Here is a 22576-nt window from a genome sequence, read left to right as displayed (position 1 = left end):
CTGGTTCTCTATAGACCTAAGGGTGTGTATTTTTAGGTGAGGAAGGTACAGAAAAAAAAAATCAGCCTTTATCCAGACAACATCCCAAGCACTCATTTTAGTTACTTTAATTCTGTAATTTATCAAAAAATGGTAAATATGACTGCCGTTGAATGTACTTTTTAGAGTTGTAGTTTTGTTTAAGCAGGGCCAAAGGACTTTGCTATAAATATGCTAGATAATTTAAGGGGACTTTCAATTAATCATTACATCAATAATTTAATGTGTTTTCTTTCATCTAAATGTGTCCTGAGGCAGGTAAAAGAAGAACTACTTATACATTGCAAAAGAAAAATTATTCTCTCCCTAGGCTCAAAGTTGCATATAATATGTAGAAATTAAACTTTGGTTTAATTGAAATTTGGTTGCAGTTTGAGGCTTTATAGTTTCCTTGGGCCACCTACTGCATTCTTTTTAATGAAGCATTGAAGGATGGCAGTATTAAAAAAATACTAATTTAGTTTCATTTTCTGGTTGTTTCAAGCAACAAAAACACTTCTTTTGTTCATTATAACATCAGCCTCAAGGAAATGGAGATGTCTTCAAAACACATCTGCCTGTTCTTAATAATATTATGCATAAAGCTAATTATAATCTCTATTAGCTTATATACAGCCTTTCAGAATATAATTCAATTTTTATTTTTTAATAACATCTTTATTGAGATATAATTCATGTACCTTAAAATTTACCCCTTTGAAATATACAATTAAATGGTTTTTAGTATATACACAGAGTTATGCAATTATTATAAAAAATTTCAGAACATTTTTGTCATCCTAAAAAGATACCTTGCCCCCATTAGCAGTCACTTTCCATTTCCCCATACCCCTAATCCCCTGGAAACCACTAATCTACTTTCTGCCTCTATGGATTTACCTATTTTGGACATTTCTTATAAATGGAATCATACAATTTGTATCCTTTTCTGACTGTTTTTTTTCATGTAGCATGTTCTCAAGGTTCATCCATATTATAACAGGAACGGTATTGCATTCCTATTTACAGTTGAATAATAGTCCATTGTATGGATATACCACATTTTATTTAGCCGTTCATCGGTTGATGAACATTTCGGTTGTTTCCACTTTTGTGTATTATGAATAATGCTCCTAAGAAAATTTGAATAATATTTTTTTTATTTTCTTGAGTAGAATTTGCTGGGTCATAAAGTAACTCAATGTTTAATATTTTGAGGCATTGCCAATGGTTTTCCAAAGTAGCTCTACCATTTTACATCCCTACCAGCAATATATGAGGGTTCCAGTTTCTCCACATCCTCACCAACACTTAATATTGTCTGTCTTTTTTATTTCACCTTGTGGGGGTGGAATGGTATTTCATTGTGGTTTCAATTTGCATTTCCCTAAGGACTAATGATATTGTGCATCTCTTTGTGTGCTTATTGGCCATTTGTATTTTTTTTGGGGGGGGGTAAGTGGCTATTCAAATTCTTTGCCCATTTTTAAGTTGGGTTATTTGTCTTTTATTGAGTTGTAAAAAGTTCTTCATATGTACTGTATACAAGTCCTTTATCAGATATATGATGTGCAAATATTTTCTCCCATTCTGTTGATCATCTCTTTACTTTCTTGTAAACCTTTGTTGCACAGAAGTTCTTTTTTTTTTTTTTTTTTTTTTTTGAGACAGAGTCTCACCCTGTTGCCCAGGCTAGAGTGAGTGCCGTGGCGTCAGCCTAGCTCACAGCAACCTCAAACTCCTGAGCTCAAGCGATCCTCCTGTCTCAGCCTCCCGAGTAGCTGGGACTACAGGCATGCGCCACCATGCCCGGCTAATTTTTTCTATATATATTTTTAGCTGTCCATATAATTTCTTTCTATTTTTAGTAGAGGTGGGGTCTCGCTCTTGCTCAGGCTGGTCTCGAACTCCTGAGCTCAAACGATCCGCCCACCTCGGCCTCCCAGAGTGCTAGGATTACAGGCGTGAGCCACCGCGCCCGGCCCACAGAAGTTCTTAATTTTGATAAAGTCCTGTTTATTTATCTATTTTTCTTATTTTCTTGTGTTTTTCACGTTGTATTTAAGAAGAAATTGCCAAATCACAGGTCATGAAGATTTACCTCTATGTTTTCTTTTAAGAGTTTTATAGTTTTAGTTATTACATTTAAACCTATGATTATTTTGAGTTAATTTTTGTATATGGTGTGAGGTAGGAGTCCAACTTCATTCTTTTGCATGTGGATATCGAGTTGACTGAACACCATTTGTTGAAAAGACCTCTTTCCTCATGGAATTGTCTTGGCTCCCTTGTCAAAAATTAATTGACCATAAATGTAAAAGTTTATTTCTGGACTCTCAATTCTATTCCATTGGTCTATAGATCAATATCACATTGTTTTGTTTACTGTAACTTTATAATAAGTTTTGAAATCAAGAAGTGCAAGTCCTCCAACTTTCTTCTTTATCAAGATTAATTTGACTTTTCTGAGTCCCTTGCATTTCCATTTATATTTCAGAATTAGCTTTTCAATTTCTGGAAAATGCTGAGCTGGGATTTTGAGAAGCATTGTGCTGAATCTATAGATCCATTTGGGTAGTATTGCCATCTTAATAATATTAAGTCATCTGATTCATGAACATGAGGTGTTTTTCTATTTATTTAGATCTTTCATCTTTTTCAACGGTGTTTTGTAGTTTGTTATATACAAGTTTTGTATGTCTTTCAGCAAATTTATTCCTAAGTATTTTACTCTTTTTGATGCTATTATATAGTAAATATAATTGTTTTCTTAATTCTTTTTCTGAATTATTCATTGATTGTGTGTAGAAAAACAACTTATCCTTGTATATTGATCTTGTATTCTACAGCTTTGCTGGACTTATCTATAAATTCTAATAGTTTTCTTGTGGATTCATTAATGTTTTTAATATTCAAGGTCATATGATCTGCAAATAGATATACTTTTATTTCCTCTTTTTCAATCTGGATGCCTTGTATTTCCTTTTCTTGCCTGACCACCCTGGCTGTATCCAAAAAAAATGTTGAACAAAAGTGGCAAAACAGAATCCTTGTCTTGTCCATGATCTTAGAGGGAAAGATTTTAGTCTTTCTCCAGTAAGTGTGATGTTAGTTATCTTTTTTTTTTTTTTTTTTTGGTATTACTAGATGGCATTTATGAGGTTGAAGATGTTTACTTTTATTCCTAGTTTGTTGAGTGATTTTATTATGAAAGGGCATTGGAAGTTGTCAAATGCTTGAACTGTATCTCTTGAGATGCTCATATGTTTTTCTTTTTTTCTTTTTTTTAATTTCAGAATATTATTGGGGTACAAACATGTTGGTTACACATAATGCCTTTGCCTTGCCCAAGCCAGGACTACAAGCTTGTCCTTCCCCAATACAGTGTGCACTGCATCCCTTAGTTGTGAGTTTACCCACTCCCACCACTGCCCTCCCACCTGACCGCCAACCAGTGAATATTACTTCCATGTGAGTAGTTAGTACCAATATGATGGCAAGTGCTTGTTTTTCCATTCTTGTGACACCTCACTTTGAAGGATGGGCTCAAGCCCAGGATAATATAAGAGGTGCTAGTTCACCATTGTTTTTGTAGTTGAGTAATATTCTGTTGTACACATATACCACATTTTATTAATCCACTCACATATTGATGGGCACTTGGGTTATTTCCACATCTTTGCAGTTGTGAATTGTGCTGCCATAAACATTCGAGTGCAGATGTCTTTATTATAGAATGTCTTTTTTTCCTTTGGGTAGATGCCCACTAGTGGGATTGCTGAATCAAATGGTATTTCTATTTTTAACTCTTTGAAATATCTCCAAATTACTTTCCAGAGGGGTTGTACTAATTTTCAGTCCCACCAGCAGTGTAAGAGTGTTCCTATCTCTCCACATCCATGGCAGTATTTGTTGTTTTGGGACTTTTTGATATAAGCCATTGTCACTGGAGTTAGGTGATATCTCATTGTGGTTTTTATTTGCATTTCCCTAATGATTAGAGATGTTGAGCACTTTTTTATATGTTTGCTGGCCAATATTCTTTCTTCTTTTGAAAAGTTTCAGTTCATGTCCTTTGCCCACTTTTTGATGGGCTTGTTTGGTTTTTTTTTCTTATTAATTTTCTTAAGTTCTATATAGATTCCTGTTATTAGCCCTTTATCAGATGTGTAGCATGCAAATATTTTCTCCCATTCTGTAGGTTGTCTATTCACTCTAATGATAGTTTCCTTGGCTGTGCAGAAGCTTTTTAATTTGATCAGGTCCCATTTATTTATTTTTGTTGTTGCTATGATTGTGTTTGGGGTCTTGTTCATAAATTCTTTGCCTAGGGCAATGTTTATAAGAGTTTTTTCAACATTTTCTTCTATAAATCTTATAGTTTCATGCCTTAGATTTAAATCTGTTATCCACCATGGGTTGATTTTTGTGAGAGGTGAAAGGTGCTGATGCTGTTTCAGTCTTCTACATATGGCTATACAATTTTCTCAGTACCATTTATTGAATAAGGATTCTTTTCCCAGTGTATGTTTTTGTCTGCTTTGTCAAAGATTAGATAGCTATATGAGGATGGTTTTATATCTGGGTTCTCAGTCCTGTTCCGGGTCTGTATCTCTGTTCTTATGCCAGTACCATGCTCTTTTGGTTACTATAGCCTTGTAGTAAAGCTTGAAGTCTGGTAGACTGATGCCTCCCAATTTGTTCTTTTTGCTTAAGATTGCATTGGCTATACAGGGTCTTCTCTGGTTCCATATGAAGTGTAGAATTATTTTTTCTAGATCTATAAAGAATGATGGTGGTATTTTGATAGGGATTGTGAAATGCTCATATGTTCTATAAACATGATGTGTTACATTGATAAATTTTTGTATATTGAGCCAACTTTGCATTCCTGGGATGAATCCCACTTGGTCATGGTATATGATCCTTTTGGTATGTTGCTACTGGATTCAATTTGCTAATATTCTGTTAATGACTTTTATGTCTCTATACATAGGGAATATTTGTATAGTTTTCTTTTGCTGCTTTTGTCTTGTTTTTGTATACTGGCCTCATAGAATGCATTAGAAAGTGCTCCTCCCCTTCTGTTTTTGGAAGTTTGTAAACAGTTGGTGTCCTTAATTGTGAAGGATTAATTCTTCTTCAAACATTTTGTGGAATTGACCAATGAAGACATCTAAGTCTGGGATTTTCTGTGTGGGAAGCTTTTTATTATTCATTCAATCTCTTGTAGGCCTATTCAGATTTTTAATTTCTTCTTAAGTCAGTTTCAGTACTTTATGTCTCCCTGGGTATTTGTCCATTTCATCTTGGCCATATAATTTGTTGGCATATAGCTGTTCATAGTATTTTCTTATAAACCTTTTTATTCCTGTAAAGTCAATAGTGATGTTCCTCCTTTCATTCCTGATTTTAGTAAATTGATCTTCTCCCTCTCTTTCTCTCTCTCTCTCTCTCCCTCTCTCTCTCTTTTTTCTTCTTGGCTAGTTTAGCTAGAGGTTGGTCAACTTTGTTCTTTTAAAGAACCAACCTTCTGTTTCATTGACTTTCTCTATTGTTTTTTATTCTCTATCTCATTCATTTCTTCTCCGATCTTTATTATCTCCTTCCCTCTGCTTGCTTTGGCATTCATTTCTTTTTAAATTACTTTTATTTTTGTCAGAAAAAATTTTAAATCCTAAAATAGAAAAAGGCTTATAATAAAAAGAAAATTTTCCTTCTCCACCTACCCAGTAGCATTCCCAGAGTAAGCCACTGTCTACTGTCATCATTTTTCAGCTGCTGCTTCTAGTATTGATTTCCATCTTTTCCATTGATTTCCATTTAAGTATTATATGCTTAAATCAATTACTTTATATTGAGGTAGAAGAAGATATACCTTACTCACACCATTCCTCCTTTTTAGTACATAACTTCAACCCCCATATCCTTCCAATATAATCATATCAATTTTTTTTATAAAACCAATCATCAGTGTTTCAATTAATAATTATATAAATATTTTTCACTGCAGAACCAAATGGTGTATTCTTTTTATTTCTTGAGCAACTTTTTATTTTTTCTGGAGTTAATGATTGCTTCTTTTTTTTTTTTTAATTTGTACCTTCATTATTCTTAGAGCCCTTTCTTGATTACTTCCTGAGAAAGTGTACATGGCAAGTAAAATGTTTGATTCCTTACATTCAAATAATAGATTTGCTAGGGATAGAATTCCATGTTAAAAATAATATTCTCTGAAAATTTTGAAGTCATCAGGTGTTATAATTGGAAAGACTTATGGTATTTTTTTAATTTAAAAGTTTTTTTTTTTAACTGGAAAATTTCAGGATCTTCTCTTTATCCTTGTTGGTTTTCAATTTCTCGAGAATGGGTATTCAGAATAGGAAGTGTGTGGCAGCCCCCCTTTTCATGCCAGATTTGATAGTTTCACTCTGTGTTTTCGCTGCATGATTATAATTTAATTATGGCTAACATAAGCACTGTTTATTTCCTTTCAAGTTAGAAATCATGAGAAAACATTCCCAATTCCACAGTCACTCTGTTCATATAATTAATTTTAGTATGGAAATTTGTAAAAGGCTTTCACATCAATGGAACTGTATATATATTTCAGAAAATAACTCTGATAGATATTTAAAATACAGTATAGAAAAGGTTCCATAATAAGTAAGTCAATAAAAGATTATTCAATAAAATATACTAGAACATTTCTTAATAAATGGAAAAAATATATTTAAATCCCCACTGAATGCCTATAAACCAAAATAAATTCTGGATGGATAGAAAAAAATTCCCAAAAGAAAATGCATGCAAATATCTATTTAGTTGAGTTTAGAATGGGTAAGAGCTTCTAAGCATGAAAGCCCTGAAAAAAAAAATTAAAAGAGAATAGATTAAAAGATGTGATTACATGAACATTTAGAAATTTTTAAAATAAAGAACCAATAAGGATAATAAAAGACCACTTATAAACTGCATTAAAAATATTGACCTCAAGTATATCAGGGAGTTAAATAGCCTTAACATTTAAAGAGTTCTCGTAATCAATTAGAAAAACATTAAGATCCATAGCACGATTGTCAGGGACAGGAATAGATAGCTCCCAAAGCTAAAAAATGTAACCAATCAAAAATAAACATGTAAAATATCCCCACTAATAATCAATGGGATGAAAATGAAAAGTAACACAGCACCCTTGGGAAGAAAACTGATAGGCTGATAATGCTTGGTGCCCCCAGGGGCATACTAGTACGCTGATAGAGAGTGGGAATTGGCATGCCTTTTCCAAAATGCTGTTTGGAATTATGGATGAAAGCTATCTTAGTCTGCTTAGGCTGCTATGACAAAATACTATAGACTTAAAGGCTTAAACAAAAATAATGTATTTCTCCATTTCTGGAGCCTAGAAAGTGTGAGATTCAGTTCCTAGTGAGGGTTTTCCTGGCTTGCAAACAACTGCCATATCACCATTTGCTCACACAACCTTTTCTTTGTGTGTATATGGAGCGGGGGTCAGGAAGAACTCTGGTGTCTCTTCCTCTTCTTATAAGGACACTAATCTAATTTCAGGGGCTCCACCCTCATGACCTCATCTAAACCTAATTACCTCCCAAAGACCTCACTTCAAAATACCATCACATTGGGGGGTGGAGTATTCAACATATGAATTTGGGGGTGGGGAACACAAGCATTCAGTCCATAACAAAGGCTTTAAATGGGTATTCCCTTAATTCAGTTACCCCAGTCCTGGAAATCCATCTTAAAATGCAAGAGATATGGTCAAAATTTATACACTTCATTGTGCAAAATATTGTAAACAATTAAAATTCCAACAATATTAGAATAGTCAAAAAAACTATGATATAGCTGGTCATGTATTATCATATAGGGGGATATTAGCCTTTAAAAATCTTGTTCTAAAATATTTAATGATATAGGAACTATTTATAATTAATACAAAATATAAAGGAGTAAAAAACTTAGAAAATGCCTTAGACAAGGCATTTCTAAACAACTTTATGGATTAATTTTTTAAAACTATAAGTGTATATAGTTTACTAATATGTTAATAGTGATTATCTCTCCTTGGTATGAATATAAGTACTTTTAATTTCTCATTAATACTTTTCTATATTTTAAATTTTTATAATACAAGTTATTTTTATAACAAGAATATTGAATATTATATCCTGTAGTAGAAGTTTGCTTTATAACTTATTTCCTCCAAAGTGACAATTGTATGTACTTTGGTAGGATTTCATTGCAAGAATATACCAATATGGTCCTAATTTGTTATGATTAACTGGGTTAGAAATCCTGCCCTTCATTGGAGCTTTCATCAGCTTTGGCACAGTCATAAAACATTTTAGGGTTTACAGTCTTCCCTTTTTTCCCCTTTTGAGTTCAAAAGTAGCTTTTGACTTTAAATCCTGTAGAATATGCTCCTCTAATTCTCTTTCAATTTTGCATCAATACTTTCTGGGATGACCAGGTAGAACACTGTCATCATAATTCCTTACATTTTTTACGTTTTCACAGACTTGATCTCATTGGATTTTCACCACAGCCCTGAGTGAATATATGTAGCCCAAGTTTTCTAGTCCTGTCTCAAAAAACAAATACTTGTCTAAGGTCAACGTAAATCATTGAGCCATCGTGCAAACTCACATCTTCTAATTCAAGATCTGCTATTTGGTCAAGGAATTATCCAGTCCAATCAGTTTATTTTATAGGTGAAGAAAATGAGACGCATGGAAGTTAAATGACATAGCCTAAATTATGGAGGTGATGCGTGCCGGACTCAGAGCAAAACCCTCAATCTTCCGCGTCTCAGAAACTAGTACTGTTTTAGTCCACTCAGTGGTGAGACCTAAATATTTTGCAGGGGTGTTCGGACAAATACACAGACTCTTTAATTCACTATCCAGGGGATGACATCATTTTTCATGAGGTTTCCTTTGAAATGGACATGCCATTTTACCTGTTTTTTCCTTGCCTTGCCTAAGGATGCCTCTGAGGCAAGCTGACATAGATTTACTTAGTTAAAAGGCATTTAAAACAGCAGAGTCAGATAGTTTTTTTTTTTTTTTTGATGAATTTTAATTATTTTAAAAGGTGGTATGAAAAGCATTTTTATTTTGAAGTTTTGGAAAGCGTTTCTGGAATGCAGTTGGTTTAGGAATACTCTGAAGATGTTAAATGATGAAAGCATGTTGCAATAGCAAAGCAAATACATCAGCTTAATTACTTTTATTGTTCTTGCTGTCAACTGATCTCCAAGATAAATCCTACTTATAACAATGTTTATCTTGACCATCTATTATTATCATCTAATCATCTTTTTCATAGTGTTTCTTATGCAGTAATTTGCTGGTTACTTATTAAAGCACTTAACATGCTATATTAAGTGTAACACTTTATTCCACATACATTTACTGCATGGCTACTATACGTCAATCATCAGGTAAGATATAAAAAAGAGACAGAATCCCTATGCCTGGGGTACACATAGCCTAGTATAGAAGACACAATTCAAATTAATTCAAAAAATATTTGCTGAGAACCAATCATACATCAACAAGGCCAGACTAAGAAATGTGAGCCCCTACAGCAGACTAATAACTTAGAACCCCATTAGATTCATAATCCTTTATGGTCTGTTGAATAATTATTTAGTGGAGGCAGGGAGAACATCATCTTTTTATTAACAAAAATTGTGTATCTTTCTTGCTATTGTTCATAATCAAGGATCTGCTACTATGGTTTTCTAATCCAGAAAAATTCCTGATAAAAGCCATATAAAGCCACTTAGAATTTAGACGGTGCAAAGTCATTCCTTCTTGGTAGACAGCACTCGACGTGCCTGGGACAGATGCTGTTAGCTGGGTTGCTCTGAGGGCTGACAACATGGCCTGGCCTGTACCTGCACCTACTGCTGGGGTAGGTAAGGGCAGCCGAGCAGTTTATTAATCTGCCTTTCTCACTTGGCTTAGCGCGTGAATTTGTTTTCTCCTTGAAGAAATTACATATTCCTGGAAATCAAAGTTTCTCCTAGGTGTGAGTTGAGAGCTTTTGCCAGATGTTTGACCCCTTTGTGATGATCCTTCTTGATTCTTAGTCCTTCATGAATCTGTCCAATCAACTTTCCTTACTTTAACATTTTGTGATAATCCTGAGAAATGTGGCATTTCTGATTCCTTTTACTAGGAAAATCCATCCTTTTGCACATGGACAAAATGAAATATGGTATTATCTCCTCGTGGGTATCTTCCCTCCCTTGATCCGCTTAGTTGTTGGTTTACAAAGGATAAAACTCTGCCAGTGATAAGTGTTTGCTTCTCTTTAGTGTTATATATCTTGCAACTATCAAGTGCTTTTTCACCAAAATTATTACTCTTTATTTCAATACAGCATCACCTAGTGATGTTACTGAAAACACTTTAAATGAAAGTCAGAGTTCCAACTACTTGTGGCTGAATGTGTAAAATACACTGGATACATATATGCCATCAGATGTACATAAACCTGCCTCTCAATTTCAGTAGTTAACTTTGCCGAATTGCTTAGAGTTAGTTAGTATTAACCATTAATTTAATTGCCCTGCTTAAATGATTTTATCTATATGTTCTTTCTCTTACTAGTAAAAATTATACTGTCATCAGAAAACAGGGTTAAGCCATATATTTGGTGACCTTTAAGGACATGTAGACTTTATGATTACTACTAAATAATGAACATTGATGCTGAAATTTATTGTTTTCAGGGAGAGAAAAATGTGTGCACATTGGGCAAAAGGAAGAATGCTATGGCTTAGGAATAAAAGATGTAATTATAAAAATGATGAGAGCAGCAAAGCTTTAAAAAGCAAAAGCATTGTGAGAACACTACGCTAACTTTTACTCATTCTGCAATGGCCTTGAGATAGTTGGAGTTGAGAGTGTAACATAAAATTAATTTCTCCCTGAAGTTATTCATTACTCCTTTTTATATGTTTTAAAGCATTTGGGTTTTTTTTCTTGTTTTAATAAATGTCAATATGTATTCCTAAATTAGTAAGTACTGTAATTTGCTTGTGTAAGGGGCAAGAATCTTGCAAGTGAATTGATTCCTTTGAAGATCATATTTACCAAAGTCAGACCAAGTCTCTCTTTCCCCGTGTTCCACATATTTAATTACATTTCCTGGAGGGCAGCTTGGCACAGGCATGCTGGCATTACACTAGATTAACTTCCGATTGCTGGTTAATGAATGCCCTTCCAGATGTGAATGGACAAGACACTGTAGCATATCAGGCCTAACTGGTAAAGCAGTAAGGAGAGATGGGAAAAGTCACCCAGCACTAGTGGTAAAGGATATTTTCCTAGGTGTGAAAATGAAACAGTAGATATGATTCTTTATGTTAATCTGTGAACAAATTGATTCATGAAATCAATAAGGAATGCTCTTGGGAATTTATTCTTTGTAACGACTATATTAACACCCTTTGTGTTCCTTTGGAAACTGGATGGCAATATTGCATGTTGGAAGCAAATTGTGAACTGAAAAGTATAAACAGTTTTGTTCAAGTCATTATGACAGGTGCCTTATGGGGGATAATTTCTTTTTAATTAATGATTTCTGCTATTCCAGGAGCCTGAAATCTATTTAGGTTGAGAGACTAAGTATCTGAAGAGTGAATATTGATATCTTTAAGTAATAGTTACTATTTCAAGTTATTCCCACCCTCTGGTAGGGAATCTAAGGCCTAGAGTGATTAAAGAATTTGTCCAAAGGCATACAGCTCGTAAGTGGCACCTTACTGTGTCCTAGCGCTGGTCTTTCTGATTGCAGAGACTGTGAACTTCAGCACTGTGCTACAGCACGATGAACACTTAATTCTTAAATGCCTTGGGCAGACAGTTGCTCTGTGTGTTCAGTTAAGATGAAAATATCATATGTTCTTTTAAAATCTAACAACAAAGGCTATTCAAGCATTGAATTATGGAGATCGTAATGAACTTTCTTCATTTGGGAGAAACTATAGAGCTTTTCAAATGATAGGTTATAACAGCCCAAAGGATTTTAAAATTACTTAGTTAATAGGGTCTCTTGTTGGCAAGCATGCTTTAGAGATCTGTGCATCTCCCAGAAGATGATAAGTACTCATTAGAAACTTGTTTAAGAAATTTGGTCTACTCCCCAGAACAGTGAACAATGAGGATATTTTCTGAACTCTTCTGAAAAATTATTGCTAATTATGGGAAATTAAGTGCAAATAGTACCGACATAGTTATTAGCACCATAAATTTGATGGACCTCCCTAAAAAGAGAGCTATAAATTACAAAAAATAATGGTTATGAAAGTGAATAAGGCTTGTCACCATATACCATAGCTGTATATTCTTATAAAAAATATATTGTGAATTACAAATTAGAGGACTTGGTAGAATCTAAAAAAGTTGATCTCATAGAAGTGGAGAGTAGAATAATGGTTACCAGGGACTAGGGTGATTGAGGAGATGTTGGTCCAAGGATACAAAATCTCAGTTAGACAGGAGGAATGAAGTCATGAGATCTATTGAACAACATGGCGACTATAGTTAGTAATATGTTGTATTCTTTGAAAGTGTTAAGAGAGTAGATGTAAAGTGTTTTCACCACAACAATGGTAACTATGTGATGTAATGAACATGTTAATTAGCCAGATTTAGTTACTCCACAATGCAGATATACTTCAAAGCATCATATTATACACAGCATTATATACAATTTTATCTGTCAACGTAAAAAAACAAAATTAAAAAAAATTGGAGGATCTGACTTAAAGAGTCTTTTAATTTTATTACTGTGCTTTTAGCAATTATATATGTAATATTTATATCATATAATGAAATATATATCTCCATAAAAGGTTTTAAATAAATGCTGTGATTCTGTAGGTAAACCACCATGAAATATTTCATAGCTCTAAATGTTCAAAGGAGGCTTGTGGTTATTGACTTTGGCCACATGCTAAGGAGAGTGGGGCAGATGTCTCATGGGAGGAAGCAATGAAGTCTAAGTTCTTGCTGGTTACTTGGGCTTCTGCTCTTTCTTCTCCCCAAAATAAGTTGCCAATATGCAGACTTTAAAACTACTAACCATGCATCTACTATAGGGTGGGATATTTTTATATTAAAATGTTATCTGAGGGTTTTAAAGGTTTGGAAGGAAAGTGGTACACATGCTGATTGTCTGTTGACAGGTTTCTGGATCCTGGGTATCGCACAGGGTTCGGGCAGCAGCATGGCTACGAAGGGCTTCCAGTGCTCTCGTGTCTGATAGAGGACAGGAGAGATGCGAGGGGTCCTGGGCTCATGGAGCAAATGTGACAAAGAGTTGAAACAGAACTACAGTGAGCTGATAGAAGTCGAGGGACTCACAGAGCACCATGGGAGGAAGGGGTCGAGAGAAATGGTATTTTAAAAGACAGATCCCAAGGAATTTCTGGGCAAGTGACCAAAGTTCCAACAGAAACAGAAGTTTGTTTGTCCAAGAGGAGGTTAAATAAAAGGGCTTAGCTGTAGCCTGAAGTGTTGGAGTAGAGAACAGAAGCCAGAGAAGACATGGCTTTAAAGATCAGGCCCTGAAAGCAGGTCTCCCTCTGAAAAGAGATTGAAAACTACCCTCCTATCTTTGCACTAGGCTAATGAAATTTTGCTGTAATGTTTAAAAGCAAGGATTCTATATTTAGACTTCCTGGGTTTGAATCCTGGCTTTACCACTAGTTGGGTGACATTTGTAAATCATGCAATACCTGTGTGTCCCAGGAAAATAGAGATAATAGTGCCTACCTCATAGGGCTGTTGTCAGGATGAATTGAGTCAATGTAGGTTTTACAACCCTACAACAGTGCCTAACAAGTGGCAAATTTCAATTCATGACAGGTATAATAATAATAATAATAATAATCACATATACCAGCCACATTATCATCATTCCTCCTAATTTTCCTAAGCAAAGGACTTCAGGCAATGGCATTGAGCACGTGGTGCGCAGTGCTCCTCAAGCCAGCTTTTAATTGCTGAGCCCTTTCTTCAAACAAAATTAAAGAATTAGAACATAGAAAGCCCAGGTGCTCTGGTAGAACTGATTGGTGCCTGAAACACTCCCTGCCTTCTCCCTCTCTTGACTCCCGGGGAAACCCCTAGGCCACCACTGTGGAGCACATTTGGAAAACTGATGCAATGGAAAGGATCCAAGACCCAGAATCAAAGACCTGGAATGGGGTCCTATCTGCCACTTACAGGCTGTGTGACCTTCCCCTGATTAATATCCTCCCTGGGCCCCCAGGTTCTGGATCTATATACTATAAGAGTTAGACTAGTACTGTTAATTGTTCAGTGGTTTTCTAACTCTGCTCCCTCCAAGCCTAGGAGTTCCAGAGAAGTGTACCAGGCAGATTTGGGAAAGGGGTGATGGGGAGCGTACTGGATGAGGAGAGGGAACCCCACAACTTCAAAAGCCAGGGATCCTCTGTTTTATATATTGGAATTTCATATTTGTTTGAAGAATGAGTACTACTGCTAAAGAAATTGTGACTAGATCATTGGTTTCAGTTAGTCTACTGTTCCTCAGAAATTTACAGAATTTCTTTATTGCACCAAAGTAGCAGAAGTAAGAATATGAATGAAAGCAACAAATACTAAATATGAGGAATCTGAGTGATAGGGAAAAACAGTGTGGCTATTCACAAGGCACTGTGCAGTGCCTAAGATATTTCAGTATCTCTAATATCCAGAGAAAAGGGAAGCCTCTGTTCCATGAATCTTAGTTTGACAATTTGACTAATCATGTTCATGGGAGCATAGGCTGGCATGATGATAACAACGCTTGTGGACCACCAAAAATATATTACATGCTTACCACCAGAAGACAACCAAACTGAACAATTATTTAAACACCATATGTTGTAGGACTTCTCTTGGTGGTTAGTGATTTCAGAAAATATGCCCCTTCCAAAGCAGATATCAGATTAAAATTCTACATTTATGATTGCTGTGTTGTTACTAGAAGTTTCTATGAACTCAGACACTCTTGGCTTGATTGATTCGAACAGTGTATTTGGGTAAATAAAGTTACTGTGTTCCCACAGGACATGAACCCTGCACTGATTAGTGAGTCTGTGGGCCATGCTTGTGGCTTGGACTGGCCCTGTGTTTAGTCCTTCTCATTTTCAGCTTGCTGAAAGCGAAAGACAACCTATAAATATATGTGAATATATAGAGAGAATGCTGGCATCTGGTTATGTGTTATTTTGATAACGATTAACATGCAACAAGAGCTGACTTCCCTTATAGGCTTCACATATGGTGTGAGTTGAAGGCCACCCAATGATCTTTCTCTCCAATTATATACTCCCTTCCACCATTCAAAACTCTCACTATTGTGCCATTGTGTGTGTATGTTTTCAGGCATAATACTTTCACAGTTTCACTGCTAAAATATGTTAGCTTGGAGCAGCATCATCCATTAACACTTTGGCATGGATTGGTTTATCTGATTAGTTTCGAAGAATTGGGTCCTAGAGGACTGTCACTAGGGGGTAGTAACAATTCCATCAGGATGGAATTCAGGATGGTCTGCAGCAGGGAGGGGGAAGGTTCATCCACGTGGGGGCCAGAGCAAGGAATGCTGGGAGCCAGGAAGCCCTACTGCGCCCAGCAAAGGAAAAGATGTGGACTGAAGGGTGCACATATTGAGAGAAATTCAGAGGCCTCTCATGAGCTAGCGCAGTGCCTTGTACATCATCCATCTTCAGCAGATGATGGCTGAATCAAGTTATTTCTGTCCTAGGGTGGTTTTGGCTAAAACGCAAGTCAAGATTTAACATTAACTTTTTTTCATTAAAAAGATTTTGTATGGCTTACTTTCTAAAATCAAGTTTCTTAAAGAGACATGATTTTCTGCTTTAAATTTGTTCAAATAATACATTTTGTGCCAGAAAAATTCTTCTTAAGGGAGAACACTTCATGTATAAAGCATAAATAATTCTTCCTTTAATAAGACATTTCCTATTATAGCCATTGACGAACACATCTGCTGCAAGAATGTTATTTTTTTCACCCATCCATGTGTACAGCTCTGATTAGAAGAGGTAAAAGATGCACATCTCCTTTAAATGTTGAATTGCCTTCAGATGGGTATATTTTATTATGACAGATTTTGTTATTATGAAAGCTTTGAATAGCCCTCTTTTCTTGAAAATACTTTTTAAAAATATAACTCTCTGTCTCAACCCTCTATGTGTTATGGGTGACTATTGATTTCAGAGCAAAGTACCTTGAGAGCATCTTTCTCCAGTACTAATATCAATATTGCTTCACAAAACATTTTATATCCAGGTCTCCTGAGGAAGAAATTTTAATAAGCATCCTTTCCATACTTTTTCTTCTATCCAGGCTTTATTCACATCTGCTGTTTTCTGAATAAGCCCACAAATGTTACAATATCTTTAAAAAGTAAAACCAGAAGACAATTCTCAACCCAGGTGCCTTGAGCCTTCACTCTATTGTCCATTTATATCACTGTTCAGATGCACTCATTTTTAAAAATCATATCCATACGATAAAGTTTAAGAATAAGGTTTTTTTAAAAAAAAGTTTAACAAGTACATTATCACCAAAGATATTATAAGATTTAAATTAACATTTTGCTTTTTATTTCCAGGGCTACAGCAACACACAGGGGCCAGGTTATTTTCAAGGATGCTTTAGCCCAGCAGTTGTGTGAACAAGGAGGTAAGAGTCATATTGGATTTGTTCATGTTGAGTATGTCCAAATTATTTATCGTAGGTCCTATGTTCTATGTAGAAAGTAAGCATTTCATTATAGTCACTTGCTCATGATGGTTTAAAAATTGAAGTATTGACCCCTTCATATTCCTAATAATTATTTATTTAGCAATTATTGATAAAGATCTATAGACTTCTCAAAATACTAAGTGTGAGCAAACCAAACCAGAAGAATTTACCTAATTTTCATAATTTTTTTCTAGCAAATTACCTTTAGTTATCCTAGAAATACAAATCTTAGTAGTGATTTTAGAATTCTACAAAAATGCATCTGCTTAATTTACCACTTAAATTTTTTGTCAACTTTGTTGAAAATGTTTCTGATTATTGCTTTTAATATTTGATCATGTTATACATGATCACGTGCGTAGTATCTGTGGTCATGTTTCAACTATGTGCACTATTAATTTCAAACTTCTGGATGGAAACTGCATCAGTTTGGATTAAATTTTACACAATAATAGATATTTATTATGGGGTCTTAGGAAACTTGAAGTTATTTCTGGTTTTTGGCTACCACATACATACCCAGACTCATCCATACCAGACTCTCACTCACACATAAACATACCACAGCAAAAAGGTAAAAACCAGGATCCTTTCTCCCATGCAAATTTGTTTCTCCTATCCCTTGAATTTCCACCCAAATTTGTGTCTGCGTGGTAGATGCTACCCTTGAGAGACTGAGCTGCTCAAGTATAGGGACTATGCCTTAAGGATCTTTGGTTCCCCAGAAGCTGACACAGTGCCTGGCATATAACAACCTTCCAAAAATGTTGGTAGATGAAATACAGGTTTGTGCTGCCCATACATACATTCCTTGATTTAAGGATCTCGACAATGAAAACATTTGATGTCAATCTTTGTAAATGTAGTGCTATTTTCAGTGGTCATCATAGGCATATCATTAACTTTTGTTTAGAATGATATTTTGGAGGAATTTGTTAACCTAAGAATTGCATTATTTAAAGGAAATTTATACTAATTATCTCTTTGCTAATGAAAATCTAGTGGGCTTAAGAGAAAGAGAAATAGGAAAAATTATATTGGTTTTTGAAAGGCCTAGGACCTAAGTGTCATTTATTATTATGATATATACATCACAATATTGCTTTAATGTGATGCTTAATGATTATTAGTGGCAAACTTCTGATTGGTTACATGCATAATTCTTAAATCAGAAAACTCCATTCTAATTATAATTTCAAACATATTATCAGTATTACTGGGTTAAACAGATTTTTATTCCATGGCTTTTGAGAATGCAAATATTAAAATGTGCCTTTGTAGGTAGGCTTGAAAATTCTGTCATAATATAAATCTTTTCTCAGACTATGAAAACATTCATATTACTGAAAATACAGAACACCATATAGCAGTGACTATTAATATCCTGAAAAATGCACAGTGTCAGAAAAAGATATGTCTAATTTTATTAATGTTTACCAATTGTCTAAAAACTGATTTCTTTGAAGCCTTGAATTTTTTAGTCTGTCCTATTCTAAGTGAATTATTCACATTGAGTTCATTTAAAATGAAAAGCAAAAGCCAAGAGAAACCAGTGGGGAAAAAATTTTCAACCACTGAAGAAAAAAAATGCCTTTTGTAGTAGTATTGCATGTGAATATGATTTACATGATGGTAGGTGTGGATGTTATTAAAAATACTGTACAGCCCAGGACCAGAAGAAAAACAATGAACTTTTCAACAGTACCTAATTCACTAAAATTGTATCAGTCCATCCAAGATAAGGTGAAAAAGAATACAAACAAAAGTGATGGCTTACTGCTGTTAGGAAATAATAAGGAAAATAATTGGTGCTATAAACAATATATTTATTTTGGTCCTATCTACTTTTAATTAAAACATTAATTATCTCCTCAAATAAAATAATTTTAACATGTAATGTTTTTATGTATTGGATGAGGAATATCTAATATATTTAGTAGAGGAAAAAAATTAAATCACTATATATCACAGCACAGTGCCTCTCAATTATAATATACTCAATAGGTTTGTTGATTTTAATTAAACAATTCAAACAAAGAAAATTTTGTTTGTGGAGCTTGAGGACAGCTATTATCATAAGACTATTGCTGGCAAAACATATTGAAAAAGTAAAAGGATTAGAAAATATACTAATTATGTCTTAGTCTGTGATCTTGATCCCTTTCCTTGTAAAACATTCATTGTAAGACTTTATTCTGCAAACATGTATCCACCACCTGGGAGACCTCCCTGCTAGCTCACTGTGCTAAATACTGATATGAAAGTGGAAAGGACCCGTTTCCTGTTCTTGGGGAACTCACAGGCTAGGATGTAAGTGACAGATCAATGGCTCACAGAGGTAGCTAAGTTTGCCTGGGGATGTTAGGAAGGGCATTTCAGGGAACTGGAGAGGAGATTCCATCTGTCTCCTTCCCATTCCCACTGACCCATCTTAGATCAGGCCCCATCATCTCCTGTGGGAATTGCTTCCTTTGTAGGAATAATAGCCTCCTTTGTAGTTTCTCTGCTCTCATTTTCATGGTGCCTATACAGAGCTGCAATAATGAGCTTTCTAAAATGGAAATATGATTCTATCATTTCCCTCCTTAAAACCCTTCAATATCTCAACTGGAAGCAAAAGTTTATCTTCAGAGTAAAATCCATACTGTTTATCACAACATACAAGGAAAATCCTTTGCAATCTGCCTTCAGTTTGCCTCCCCCACCTCAATTCTTGCCATCCTCTCATTTTCACCTTAAAATTCCCTGATTGCATCTCACTCTGACTACCCAGTGTTCTCTGCACCCAGTTTTCTTTGCCTAGACTACCCTTTTACATCTTCTGGTTCTAACTCAGACTTCAGATCCTGCTTGGGTATTACTTCCTCCAGGAAAAAACATCTCTGATCCCCTCCGCCTCCCCCGCAAGCTGGTCAGGCAACTCTCGTACATAACTGTCCACACACAAGGCTCAAGGCACAGTAGTAATATAAATGGGAACTCTCAGCACTATTACATGCCAGAAACCACTCTAAGCACTTTACAAGCATTAACTCATTTAATCTTTATAGCAACCCTCTGGGAATAAAAAACCATTATTATCTACATTTTAAAGATGAGGAAACAAAGACACAGTGAGAGTAGCGTGAGCATTCATTCAACAACTGTTAATATTTATCGCATATTATAATAAGAACATTATCACAATGCCTTTCTGCCGTTAGTTACAAGCTCCTTGAGGGTAGGGATAGTGCTTCTTATTGCAGAATCTCTAAAGCCTCTCACAATATCTGGAGCACAGTATGCACCGTTGTTTATTGAATGAACAAGGGAACAGCTGAAGTATACAATGGTCTGATAGAGATGCCCAAGAGAAAGCTACCCAGAAATTTATTACAGCTAAGCCATGAGGCCCGGAAGGGTAAATGGAGCAGATCATAAAGTCCCTGTTACACGCTCAGGGGCTTAAACATTATTCTGTAGGCAGTGGGAGACAGGTGAGTGATGGGAACAATTTATATTTGAGAAAGAAAAAGTAATGGGGTTTGGGGGTGGAATTCATTGCAGGGGTTAGGAAGCTAAGGGGGTCCTAAAGTAGAGTGGAGACTGGAAAGAAGGGTATATTAGAGAGACCTAAGAAGGGGTGAGGGGGAGTGAGGGCAGGGAGGGGATCCAGGGCGACTCTGGTTTCTGCCCCGGGTGACCCAGCAGATGGTGATGCCAAGAACAGAGAGAGGAACTTGAGCATGCATTCATTCATTTGAAGAAATGAAGAAATGTTAGAGGTGTTTGGAAGAGACTCTCCACAGACAGGGGTGGTGAGGGCGATTTGAGAGCCCCCGGCATGTTGGTGCTGGGGAGGCCATGTGTTCACCCAGAGCGTGGTTGAGCAGGGAGGGAAGATGAGGGGACTCTGGAGAAGAGGCAGCTTCAGAGTTGGGGGGAGCTCAGGGAAGAACTTTCGCCACAGTGGAGGAGTTCAATAGGAACAGCTGCTCCCAAGAGAATGGAGCGGATGAAATGTGGAGACGGCCCTTGGAATTTTGCAGTTAGAAGGGCATTGGCAATTTGGCTATAAATGAGGGTGGTTTTCAGAGAGGCCAGACCACCTGAGGCAGCCTTGCAGAGGGGAAGGATTGTTGCTCGAGCTTTGGAGTCATACAGTCAAGGGAAGACAGATGATTGTGAGATGAGAAGTAAATGTGTGGGAGAGTTTTAAGTTGAGGCTTTGAAAAAATCTAGTGAAAAAATCTAGGATTAAAGGGAAGGAGAGAGAGAGGGCAACCAGCGGGAAAAGCAGGCTCGGGGGAAGGTTGAGTTCTCTCTCTCTCTGAGCATAGGCTTCCAACGCCTTGCAGCCAGACACCACTAGGAACACACCTATAGTTGAACAGGTTGGGTTTGGTGCTTGTTCCAGTGTAGGAGAAGGCACACCATGAAAAGCCATGGGCGTCTCCATAAGAGGATGTAACACAAGGAATTATGATAAGATTTGGGGTATATTTGGTAATTTGAGCTCAGGTTTACGGAAGTAGGGCTTTGCTCCAGATTGGATACAATCAGGCAGTTCTATGGTTACATCTCAAATCCATCTGTAGGAAGGACAGACTAGAGCAAGGCTAAAGCTGGAATTGGTAAAGAACCAGCAGTCACCCCTACTGGCCAGGAGAGGGGAACATCTGTGACTTGGACAGTGTTAAAGTTGCATCTGTGTTCAGACACGGTTAAGAAATAGATGTGTTTTTAGCTTGATCTATCGCCATCACAGAGTAGCCTTGTCGAGGTTGGTGTTCTGTGATATTGTTTATGTTCAGTAGGACAACACCAAGGCCCAGCTGGGATTGCCAGGCCAGCTCCTGGATGTCAGAGGCAACTTTTCTCTTAATTGAGGCTGAGGAAAGAATGCCAGTGGGCAGTGATTTACTTTTGGATGTTAGACTTTACAAGGGCCTTGAAAGCATAGAGAAATGGATTCTTTTATTTGTGCTGCTATAACAGATTACCGCAGACTGAGTAATTTATAAAGAACAGAAATTTGTTTTCTCACTGTCCCGGAGGCTGGGAAGTTCAAGATCAAGGTGCTGGCAGATTGGGTTGTCTGGTGAGGGCTGCTTTCAGTTTCCAAGAGGGGGAATGCTGTGTCCTCACCCAAAATGTATGTACCATCATATTAAAAACCTGAAAATTGTTCATGGATTTCCATTTGAACTCTAGTGAGTCCCCTTAATGCTCTTGGAACACACAGACCAGGTTTAGGGATTTTCACATCTCTACCTTGAATTCTGAGGTTCTAAGCAAGTGTAAGCTTCTCTCCAGCTGAGTTCTGCCGACATGTCACAAGGCAGACAAGGAGCCAGAGTTTTTTCATCTCTGATCCAGGGGTGGGGGTTGGGAAGGAGTGCCAGGCTGTATATTCTCAATTGGCTTGAAGTGGAAGATGCTTAGGTTCATTCATTAGCAGTAAGAAATAAAGAACTGAAATTATTCAACAGTTAATACTCAACAGGGATTATTGAGTGCCTATCACGGGCCAGGTTCTGTTCTAGGCTAGGTCTTGGGATATGTCAATGAACAGAGCAAAGATCTCTGCTGTCGTGGAGCCCACATTCCGGTGGAGAGAAGACAGCTAAAAAATATGAGACATAATAAATGAGTAAATGTGGTATCACCTTAGAGGGTGGCAGGCGGCAAGTGTTATAGGGAAAAAAAAAAAAAAAAACCTCCAGGATAAGAGCATACAATTGGGTGGAAGGGGAAGA

The 22576-nt window shown here is 36.2% G+C and overlaps 1 protein-coding gene across 2 annotated transcripts in view; it reads left to right on the top strand.

Annotated features, from left to right (window-relative positions):
• RELN (reelin) overlaps window positions 1-22576 on the top strand; it is a 447102-nt gene that overhangs the window by 167331 nt on the left and 257195 nt on the right. For both annotated transcript variants that reach the window (XM_069462478.1, XM_069462477.1), the window contains exon 4: window positions 16705-16775. In XM_069462478.1, the coding sequence (XP_069318579.1) occupies window positions 16705-16775 (71 nt within the window). The remainder of the gene's footprint in view (window positions 1-16704; window positions 16776-22576) is intronic.

This window comes from Eulemur rufifrons, chromosome 29, assembly GCF_041146395.1.
Source record: "Eulemur rufifrons isolate Redbay chromosome 29, OSU_ERuf_1, whole genome shotgun sequence".
Classification (NCBI taxonomy): domain Eukaryota; kingdom Metazoa; phylum Chordata; class Mammalia; order Primates; family Lemuridae; genus Eulemur; species Eulemur rufifrons.
The sequence above is the reverse complement of the archived record's forward strand: the minus strand, read 5'-3'. Positions and strand labels throughout refer to the sequence as shown.